Genomic DNA, 11,519 nt, shown 5'->3' with positions numbered 1-11,519 from the left:
CGTGGGGATCGAGATGCCCGATCAACTTATGAGGGTTAAAAGGAGTAGCCTTTGCTGAATTTTTTTTTTTTTTATATGATGATTAATTGATGTGTTTGTTCATATTATATAATTGACCTTTTTATATTTAGGGTTTTATTTTTTGAAAAGTGTGATGTAAATGAGAGGTCTTTTTTCAAAAGTTTCACAGTTATAATTCTTCTCATTTGTTTTAATAAGTAGATTATGAATTGTTAATGGACTCTGGATATGGGGAGTTCTTTGATCATCAAACTATGCTAAAAATGTTCTCTTTCTTTATGTGATTAGGATAATATACGGAACACCCGAGAACAAGATAAAATTGTATTGCTGAAAGAAATACGGTTGAAGTGGCACTGAATAATCGAGATTTGGAAAAAATTGAAAGCTAAGACGAGCACCCCTCTCTCTCTATCCTAGCCTCCATGACTCGACCAGTTTTGTTAATGCGTTGCGGGATGATCCACCGTCGCTCATTGCAGTCTCAGCAGCTTCTTTCATGGCCATGATCCGGAGACGAAGGGTGTTCCCTTCCTCCGACTCCATTAACTCTCTAACTCGCTTCTCAACCTCAGTTGCAGTAATAAAACCTTCTTCCGACTCTTCCATTGGCAAGGCTAGCTTCAGTTCCTCCACCATCACCACCCTGTTAAACCTTTGCTCGGCATATAGTGGCCACGCCACCATTGGCACGCCGGCGCACACAGCTTCAAGCACTGAGTTCCACCCGCAGTGAGTCACAAACCCTCCAACAGAGGCGTGATTCAAGACGGCCACCTGAGGCGCCCACGACTTCACCACTAGGCCCCTCTCCTTGGTTCGATCCAAAAACCCATCTGGGAGAAGGGAATTCAAATCCGGTTCCGGTGGTGCTAAAAAACGCCTGCTCGGGTCTTTGCAGGGTGGGCTCCGCACTACCCACAAGAACCTCTGCCCACTCCTCTCTAACCCAACCGCTATCTCCTTCAACTGTTCTTCTGAGAACAAACCCAAGCTCCCAAAACACAAAAACAAAACGCTGCGTTTTGGTTGAGATTCGAGCCATGTCAAACACTCAGGAATGCCGCTACCTCCCCCTCCACCACCACCGGATCGATCATCAGCTGCAATTAATGGTCCTATGCAGAATATTGGTGGGGTTGGACCGTCAAGGACGCAGAGCCCATCCAAAATCGTTTTGACAGCTCTTGGTTCCAGCGCTTCAAAGGTGTTCACAATGATTCCAGCTGATCTTGGCAAGTGTATGGACGTGTTTAGGAAGAGCTCATAAGCCTTATCCTCTCTGTCAAGTATCGGCTTCGCCATGTCAGAGGCCGGTACCGGCGGTAAACCCGGAATATGGAGATGGGTGTTGAGGTCTTTAAAGCTTTTGGTAGTTTGCTGGTGAATGAAAGGGAGGTAAAGGAAGGAAGCGAGGCAGCAGGCACCAGAAGTGAAGAAATAGTAGCATGGAATGTTGAGTTGAGCAGCCACAGAAAGCGCCGCTGTACAGAAGGAATCAACGATAAGGACACGGACGGAGGAATTGTTGGAGATGGACACAAGAGCCTGGTGGATGTTTGGGTTGTTGAGGCGGAGGAGCTCGAAAGCAAGGGTTTCATGGTTGGGAGAGGAGGAATCGAGAGGGAGAGAAATGGTGGGGAGGTGGTGGAAAGTGATGGAAGGAATGGTGGAGGAGACGCGGGCGAGATAAGGAGCAGTAGAGCCAGTGTTGTAAGGTGGAGTGACAATGAATATGGTGATGGAGAATGAAGGATGGTGTTTCAGTATAAGCTTTCCAAGCTCCACCATTGAGATCAGGTGACCCATCCCTGGTGATGGATACAAGACAACACTCTCCATTGCTTAGACCGAGAGGGAGAGAGGTTTAACTGTTTAAGGATCAGTCTCTTCATTGTTAAATACTGCAGAAAGCAAAAGGACAAGGGGGAGAAGTCAATCATCAAAACATATATAATGATTTAAGGTTGAGATTTCAACTGTTAGCACCACTGTGAAAGAGAATGGTAGGACAGGTTTGAGAGAGGATGGTGGAAAAGGAAGACGGGAAGTTTTAGACTTCAATAATTTCCCATCTAATGGTCAATCGATGGATGCTTGGAATGCATAAGAAAAGATGCAGAGCAAACCATGTGCAACCCAAGCAAAATGGAGGACGACATGGACAATTTCGGATCCTATAGGCTTCTTCCAATAATTACAAAGGAATTTTGAGAGGTCGTTTTCTATGTTGTGAAAAAATGTTTTAGTTGAAATATTTAGAAAACACTTTTTACAACTTGGAAAACCATTAATAATGGTTCTTGAAAAAAAATATTTGATAAATAATTATTCCAAAAATATTTTTTTTAAAAATATTTTTTTTAAAAACACTTCACAAAAAATATTATTTAAACACATTCTTAGGGCATTTTTAATAATATTTTTTAAAAGTATTTATAATTTAAAACATATTTTAAAAAAATTAGACATTTTATCAAATGTAGAAAGCATTCTTAAAAAATTGAAAAATCATATATAATGTTTTATGTACAAACACATTTGTTTTTTTGCTTTTTGTTTTTCCTTTTGTTTTTTTTTCTTTCTTGGTTTTTTTCTCTTTCAAACAACCTATCTTCATTTCAAATGTACGATGCAACTTAAAGTCTTTTTAATAGTTTTTTTTTTTAAAATGTATTTCTAATTTAAAAGATGTTTTTTGAAAATGAAAATACACATTTTTAACATTTTAAAAAATTTGAAAAATCATATATAATGTTTTATGGACAAACATCATTTTTGTTTTCTTTATGTTTTGTTTTGTTGTCTCTTTCAACCAATGCCTTTGTTCCAAATGTCTAATGCAATTTAGAGTCTTTTTAATAGTATTTTTTTAAAAAAGTATTTGTAATTTAAAAGATGTTTTTTTTAAAAAAAAAAAAAATTAGACATTTGATGAAATGTAGAAAACATTCTTAAAAAATTGAAAAATCATATATATTGTTTTATGGACAAACATTATTATTATTATTATTATTATTATTATTATTATTATTATTATTGCTTTTTGTTTTGTTTTTTTTCTCTCTTTCAAACAACCTACCTTCATTTTAAATTTCTATAGCAACTTAAAGTCTTCTTAATAGTATTTTTTTTTAAAGTATTTCTAATTTAAAAGATGCTTTTAAAAAAAATACATTTGATAAAATGTAGAGAATATTCCTAAAAAATTGAAAAATCATATACAATGTTTTATACACAAACACGATTTTTGTTTTGTTTTATTTTGTTTTGTTTTGTTTCTTTGTCTCTTTCAAACGGTTTGCCTCTGTTTCAAACGTTTTAACACAATTTAGAATATTTTTAATTGTATTTTTTTTTTTAAGGAGTATTTCTAATTTAAAAGAAATTTTTTAAAAATAAAAATTAGACATTTGATAAAATGTAAAGAACATTCTTAAAAAATTGAAAAATCATTAATATAATGTTTTATGGGCAAACATGATTTTTATTTTTTTTTTGTCTTTTGCCTTTTTTTTTTCTTTTTTTTATTGTTGTTGTTGTTTTTTTATTTTATTTTATTTTATTTTCTCTTTCAAACAACCTAACTTCATTTTAAACGTCTGATGCAACTTAAAGTCTTTTTAATAGTATTTTTTTTTTAAAAAAAATAAACATTTGATAAAATGAAGAGAATATTCTTAAAAAGGTGAAAAATCGTATATAATGTTTTATGGACAAACATTATTATTATTATTTGGTTTTTTTTTTTTTTTTTGTTTTCTATTTCAAATGGCCTATATCTCACGTAATTTAGAGTCTTTAATAGTATTTCTAATTTAAAAGATGTTTTTTTTTTAATTAAACATTTGATAAAATGTAGAAAACATTCTTAAAAAAAAAAAATCATATATAATGTTTGATGGACAAACATGATTTTTTTTTGGGGGTTTTGTTTTGTTTTTAAAGTAAAACCTTACTTTAAAAACATGGTTTAAACTCCCCTAATTTAAACACAAAATATCTCCGTAATCATACGTCAAAAGATCCTAAAACCATAAAAGAAAGATTGGTTTATTAAAATTATAATTCGCTTATTTTCTATTTAATATAGGAAAAATATATTTTCATGGTCTTATTTAGAAATATACGTAGAATGAGAACTCATTTTTCTATATCTCGATTCATATCATTCAATTAAAAATATTTTTTATTTAATACATTTTTAAGTCAAAAGTAATATTAGAGTATTACCTTTTAATCACATATATATAAATACTATTTTTTACTTAAAAGTGCATAAAAATTTAATTAAATTATTCTTATTTTCTATTTTATTTGAAACTTTCAAATAAAGCATATAGATTCTCCTTAATTAGTCTAAATCAGACTAACATATGGATAGTTAACTATGTACTTACAACGAATAGTACTTAATCTGAATAACAAATGTAGAGTACATTTGGTAGTAAATTTAAAAAATATTTTTAACATTTCTAATACTTGAATTGTTAAAAAAATTTAAATGTTAAAAATATTAAAAATACTTTTTAAAATTACTGTCAATGTTCTTAAATTAACAAGATTAGTGTCAAAACAGGCTTCTTGAACTTATCTATCATATACCTAACACTTGATAATCACATGGAAATATTATTCCACAAGTTTTTAATATCATTTAATGTTCATTAAATCTATATCTACTCTTTTTGAAAAAATATTTATTATAGACCAGCCGTAAGTAATAAGTAATCGTGAGTTGTTGAGAGACACCTTAAGTGTACACCTAAGGCCCATTGGTATCTTGTGAAAACCAAGTGTCAAAAGATAGACTTCCTCATTGCAAGCCTTGTGATTCTTGCTCAAGAAAATCTTGTCTCTCTTTATTAGACTTACTATATGTTTAACAAAGCATAAGCAAAGTTGCTCTTGTTATGTCTCTTTATACTTGTATATATATTCAACAAAGGCTAAGCAAATTAAGTTAGTCTTCCTAGAATTTTTTGGGGATTAGAAAGCTAAAGTTGCATAGCAAGTAGTATAAAAATTAAGAATCCCATGAGAAGTGGTAAAATAATTTCAATAGAACTTCAAAATTTATGGAGATTTTGTTAATATGAAGTTGTGGACACACAATTCAAGAGGAGAAACTGTTGATAAGAAAGTTTAAAGAACTTTGCCTGCAAAACGTGAACATGTTTCTGCTGCCATACAAAACGTAAGTGCTTGATAGCTTGAAGCATGTGAAAATGATTGAACAAACTTTTGAGGTTAAACCTATCATAAAAGGACGAAAATATAAAGCAGCGATAGGAACAAGGCAACTACCCTAATAAATTTTAGGTGGAAGAGGAGGTTCAAACACTAGTATGGTCATATGGTAAAGTTGGAAAAATGGAAAATAACCATGGCCCTTGAAGAGGTGATTTGAAATCGGGGCTTATTATTATACCCTAACCAAAGATATGTGTGGTAACATAAATTAAAAGTGTACTTGATAGTGATTTTAGGAAATAAAATTTTATTTTTCAAGTATTAAAAATATTAGAAACACTTTCTAAAATTATGATAAAAAATACGTCTTAAATCTTTTTTAAAAAATTCATGATTCAAAAATATTGGATGTTGGTTTTAATCTTGATGTAAGCCTTGCCAAAATCTAAGATGGAAATTGAATGTTATTAAATTTGGTTGGAATTTTGGACCTCTAGAGTATATACTATTAGAAATCATAAGCGATTATAGGTACTTATGTTCCCCTTACCTTGTTGGGCCTTGGTTAGAAGTTTCTGCATTTAAGTACCATAATATTTTGGTAATTATAAGCGATGATTATATTCATAAGTGGTGATTAATGAATTAGATAATAAAATAAATAGATATAAGTAATTGATTTCTAATTGAGTTAATTTCATTCACCGGCCTTCTTTGAAATTTTGATTAAATATACGTAATTTTCGTAAATTTGAAATTTCATTAAATATCTTTTATATTATTTTCATTTATTATTTTTAGTCACTTTTTTCTTATTCGGAATAAGGGAAATAGTCAATGAAATTTCAAGCCATATATATATATATCTTATTTTTAAAATTATTTTTATTTTAAAATTTTAATTTTTTGAAAAACTTTAATTATATCAAATAAAATAAAATTATAAATAATTTTTTTTTTAATTTTAACAAAAAAATATTGCAAATTTTATGTGTTACAAAAGGGGGAAATGAAAAAATAAATTAAATTAAATTATTTTTATAACTATATATAATTGGGATATGGTGGCGAGGGACAAAGCAATAGTCCAACCCATCTTGAGTTTCAAAAAAATCTCAAACACATCCTTAACCTACTTATACTTCTTCCAAACTCGTCTCATCATAGGCGAATACCAAAAAAAAAATTCCCTCCATTATTTACCACTAGCTAGTTAGTTTACTTTATTTCAATTAAATCTAATTGAAAAATGTTTTAAATGCTCGTGCATGTGGGACTTTGTTTCATTTTCAAAGTTGATTGAATAATCTTTGATTACTATTTTGATATGTCACAAGCAACCGGCCAACATCAATGAATAACTATATCACATTTCTGACATTATTCACATGTTAGACCTTTGGGTCCATCTATGAAATGACCATTGTCCCCTTAGCCCTATGAGGGTTTGGGGTGTCACTCTAATTAATATTTTCAATAAAGATAATCACAAATAGGAAGCTTTATTTTTAAAAAACCTTCAAGGTGGGACAGTTCTAATAATGGTGTGAAAGATGAGTACCATCCCAACATTGGAAAAGGGGGGAATTAATATTTTTAATTGTATTTATTATATGAATTCTTGAGAAGAATCAGTCACAAGATGTTCAATGTCTGGATATTGGCTGTAACAATCATACGATAAAGAGTCCAAAACAACTTTAAGTGAGACTCTAGAAGAAAACTTTTAGAAGGTAGAAGGAAAATGACGTGTAAAAGAAAGGAACATATATATATATTTTGGAATTGTTAGATCAAAACAAAGTGACAACGGGATTGTCATTTATTCACGCATGCAAGAAAAAAATCTGTACACTGAAGGGTGTATCCATTGGAAAAACGTATGGATTTCAAGAATGTGTGGCCCTCCTAGGACTTTATCTGCTAATAATAGATGATATTTTTGCTTCTGTGCCCGTGACTTTACAAGCATGATATCTAAGTTTTTATGGATTATCATTGAAAACTGCAAGAAATGGTCCAAAGGTGTTTGTATTGAATGATTAAATTCATCCAAATTTGTGATAAAAATGAAATAGTTAAGAAATGAATTAAATCTTGCTAGATTATGAAGTTTGAATCAATATTATTGTGTTTCGCTCGGATGCCGAGGATTAAGCTGTTCGGTTAGCTCGCAAGATCAAGCTACTCGATCAATTCGCAAGGGTTGAGTTTCTCATAAGCTTTTATCAATTTGTAGAAGTTGAAGAGGTAATGTTTCATCAATTTATTTTTTTATTTTTTATTTTATTTTATTTTTTTATATGTGATGATAGATGAATTTACCCTATTATATATTTAATCCTTTTATGTTTAAAATTTTATTTTTTATTTTTATAAAATGCAACCTTAATTCAAAGAGTTTTTTATTAGAACTTCACCACTATAATTCTTTTCATTAATTTTGATTATTGGATTATTAATGTTGGTGCACTTCATTGGTATATTAATTATCAAAACAAGTTTGTCTTTTTCTTTATTTTCTATTAGGTTAACAAACTTAATACCCAAGAACACAATAAAATTGAACTGCTAAAAGAAATGCAAAATTTTGCTAATTAAACAATTGCTAGGTTGAAGTGGTACCGAATAATCGGGATTTGGAAGAAATTGAAAGCTAAGACGAACAGCCTTCTCTTTCAATCATCCTGGCCTCCATGACTTGACCAGTTTTGTTAATGCGGTGCGGGATGATCCACCGTCGCTCATTGCAGTCTCAGCAGCTTCTTTCATGGCCATGATCCGGAGACGAAGGGTGTTTCCTTCCTCCGACTCCATCAACTCTCTGACTCGCTTCTCAACCTCAGTTGCAGTAACAAACCCTTCTTCCGACTCTTCCATTGGAAAGGCTAGCTTCATTTCCTCCACCAGCACCACCCTGTTAAACCTTTGCTCGGCATATAGTGGCCATGCCACCATTGGCACGCCTGCGCACACAGCTTCAAGCACTGAGTTCCACCCACAGTGAGTCACAAACCCTCCAACAGAGGCGTGATTCAAGACGGCCACCTGAGGCGCCCACGACTTCACCACTAGGCCCCTCTCCTTTGTTCGATCCAAAAACCCATCTGGGAGAAGGGAATTCAAATCCGGTTCCGGTGGTGCTAAAAAACGCCTGCTCGGGTCCTTGGAGGGTGGGCTCCGCACTACCCACAAGAACCTCTGCCCACTCCTCTCTAACCCAACCGCTATCTCCTTCAACTGTTCTTCTGAGAACAAACCCAAGCTCCCAAAACACAAGAACAAAACGCTGCGTTTTGGTTGAGATTCGAGCCATGTCAAACACTCAGGAATGCCGCTACCTCCCCCTCCACCACCACCGGATCGATCATCAGCTGCAATTAATGGTCCTATGCAGAATATTGGTGGGGTTGGACCGTCAAGGACGCAGAGCCCATCCAAAATCGTTTTGACAGCTCTTGGTTCAAGCGCTTCAAAGGTGTTCACAATGATTCCAGCTGATCTTGGCAAGTGCATGGACATGTTTAGGAAGAACTCATAAGCCTCATCCTCTCTGTCAAGTATCGGCTTCGCCATGTCAGAGGCCGGTACCGGCGGTAAACCCGGAATATGGAGATGGGTGTTGAGGTCTTTAAAGCTTTTGGTAGTCTGCTGGTGAATGAAAGGGAGGTAAAGGAAGGAAGCGAGGCAGCAGGCGCCAGAAGTGAAGAAATAGTAGCATGGAATGTTGAGTTGAGCAGCCACAGAAAGCGCCGCTGTACAGAAGGAATCAACGATAAGGGCACGGACGGAGGAATTGTTGGAGATGGACACAAGGGCCTGGTGGACGTTAGGGTTGTTGAGGCGGAGGAGCTCGAAAGCAAGGGTTTCATGGTTGGGAGAGGAGAAAGAATCGAGAGGGAGAGAAATGGTGGGGAGGTGGTGGAAAGTGATGGAAGGAATGGTGGAGGAGACGCGGGCGAGATAAGGAGCAGTAGAGCCAGTGTTGTAAGGTGGAGTGACAATGAATATGGTGATGGAGAATGAAGGATGGTGTTTCAGTAAAAGCTTTCCAAGCTCCACCATTGAGATCAGGTGACCCATCCCTGGTGATGGATACAAGACAACACTCTCCATTGCTTAGACTGAGAGGGAGAGTGGTTCCGAGAGGCTTAACTGTTTCAGGATCAGTCTCTTCATTGTTAAATACTGCAGAGGAGACGTCAATCATGACTGATTCAAACGTGCACCCCACTGAGAGTGGAGTATGCGTTCCAAAGGTAAGAATTTGACAACAACATGGAAACAAACAAAATATATATAATGATTTAAGGTTGAGATTTCACCTATTGGCACCACTGTGGAAAAGACTGGCAGGACAGGTTTGAGAGAGGATTGTGGAAAAGGAAGACGGGTAGTTTTAGACTTCAATAATTTCCCATCTAATGGTCAATCGATGGATGCTTGGAATGCATAAAAAAGGAAGCATAGCAAACCATGTGCAACCCAAGCAAAATGGAGGACGACATGGACGATTTCTGGTCCCATACACTTAGAATAATTACAAAGGAATTTTTAGAGCTCGTTTTTCTATGTTTTAAAAAAAAAATATTTTAGTTGAAATATTTATAAAACACTTTTTACAAGTTGAAAAACCATTTATAATGGTTTTTGACAAAATATTTCATATATAATTACTCTAAAAATATTTTTATTAAAAGCATTTCAAAAAAACATTATTTAAACACATTCTTAGAGTTTTTTGGAAGTATTATTTTTAAAAAAAAATTAGACATTTGATAAAATGCAAAAAAACATTCTTAAAAAATTGAAAAATCATATATATAATGTTTCAAGGACTAACATAATATTTTTTTTTTTGTTTTTTGTTTTTATTTTTCGTTTTGTGTTTTTTCTCTTCCAAACAACCTACCTTCATTTCATATGTACGAGGCAACTTACATTCTTTTTAATAATATTTTTACCTTCATTTCATGTGTATGATGCAACTTACATTCTTTTTAATAATTTTTTTTGAGTAGTTCTAATCTAAAAGACGTGTTTTTTTAAAAAAAATAAAAAATAAACATTTGATAAAATGTAAAAAAAAAAAAAAAATCCTTAAAAAAAATTAAAAAATCATATATAATGTTTTATAAACAAACATGATTTCTTTTTTGGTTTTTGATTTTTGTTTTGTTTTATTTTTATTATTTATTTTTTTTTTTGTCTCTTTGAAACAACCTATTCGTTTCAAACTTTGGATGCAACTTAGAATTTTTTAAAAGTATTTTTAATTTAAAAGATGCTTTATTTTAAAAAAAAATTAAACATATTCTTAAAAAAAAATCATATTTAATGTTTAATGGACAAACATTATTTTTTAAATTTTTTGGCTTTTGGTTTTTGGTTTTTGTTTCAAATGTCTGACGCAACTTTTTTGTCATAACCTTTCACATGTCACCGCGCCGAAAATGGATCGCTATATATATATATATATATATATATACATGTCACATGTCATGACTCATGTTCCGAACATGGGCTACGGTGAGTGTCAGTGTGTCCATAACCTATATATATAATTTCAAGATTCTTATATATATATTTTTTATAATTTTAATAATATATAAATTATAAATAAAATATATAAATCATATATTTATATTATTTAGAGATCTATCACATTCAATTATCAAATTATGGTCTAATAACTTTTTTTATTCAATGAGACATCCGGTTTTTATAACATTGAATAAAAATTGTTTATGAAAATATGAAAAATAATTTAATATTTTAATTGGATTAATAATTAATGTTTTTAAAATATTTTAATATTAGGAAATCTAACATATTTTAGATTAAAAAATACTTAAGATTAATTAATTTTTCATTGTTTCTTTCTTATGATAAAAATTAACATATTTAATTATTTACCAAAGTTATAAGATGATACCATCTTCTAAAATTTTCTAAAATTAATAAGACTACTTGGACGTTAATGTTTAAGTCACTGAACTTAATACAGACTTAATTTAAAAAGTTTTTAATATGAAAAGTTAAAATTCAGATTTAATTTTTAAAAAATTTCTAAACATGTAATTATATAATATAATCTATGCAAGACGGATTCAATACTGATGTTGCGCATGTTTAAGTCTTAAGACATAAATGAATGAGAATGAAAGTCTCAAGGCCACTGGAGGCTTACTCGTTAACTTCAAAGTCCCGTGGAATTAGTCGATGTATGCGTAAATTGACCCGGATATCCACGATTATTAAAAGAAAAAAGAAAAGAATGAGAATGAAAGTAATTTCTTGTTCAC

General features: G+C 32.1%; 2 protein-coding genes across 2 annotated transcripts; both read right to left on the bottom strand.

Annotated features, from left to right (window-relative positions):
* Positions 1-296: 296 nt before the first annotated feature.
* On the bottom strand, positions 297-1,935 carry LOC117932972 (UDP-glycosyltransferase 88A1-like). Its single transcript, XM_034854307.1, has one exon. The coding sequence runs from the start codon at positions 1,861-1,863 to the stop codon at positions 433-435; it is 1,431 nt and encodes a 476-aa protein (XP_034710198.1). The 5' UTR covers positions 1,864-1,935; the 3' UTR covers positions 297-432.
* A 5,818-nt stretch (positions 1,936-7,753) lies between these two features.
* Positions 7,754-9,481, bottom strand: LOC117932945 (UDP-glycosyltransferase 88A1-like). The gene has a single exon (XM_034854273.1). It carries the CDS (start codon positions 9,328-9,330, stop codon positions 7,897-7,899), a length of 1,434 nt encoding a protein of 477 aa, XP_034710164.1. The 5' UTR covers positions 9,331-9,481; the 3' UTR covers positions 7,754-7,896.
* Positions 9,482-11,519: the final 2,038 nt, after the last annotated feature.

The sequence above is a fragment of the Vitis riparia genome, chromosome 16 (assembly GCF_004353265.1).
Source record: "Vitis riparia cultivar Riparia Gloire de Montpellier isolate 1030 chromosome 16, EGFV_Vit.rip_1.0, whole genome shotgun sequence".
Lineage (NCBI taxonomy): Eukaryota > Viridiplantae > Streptophyta > Magnoliopsida > Vitales > Vitaceae > Vitis > Vitis riparia.
Note: the sequence above shows the minus strand (reverse complement) of the source record. Positions and strands in the feature narration are given on the sequence as shown.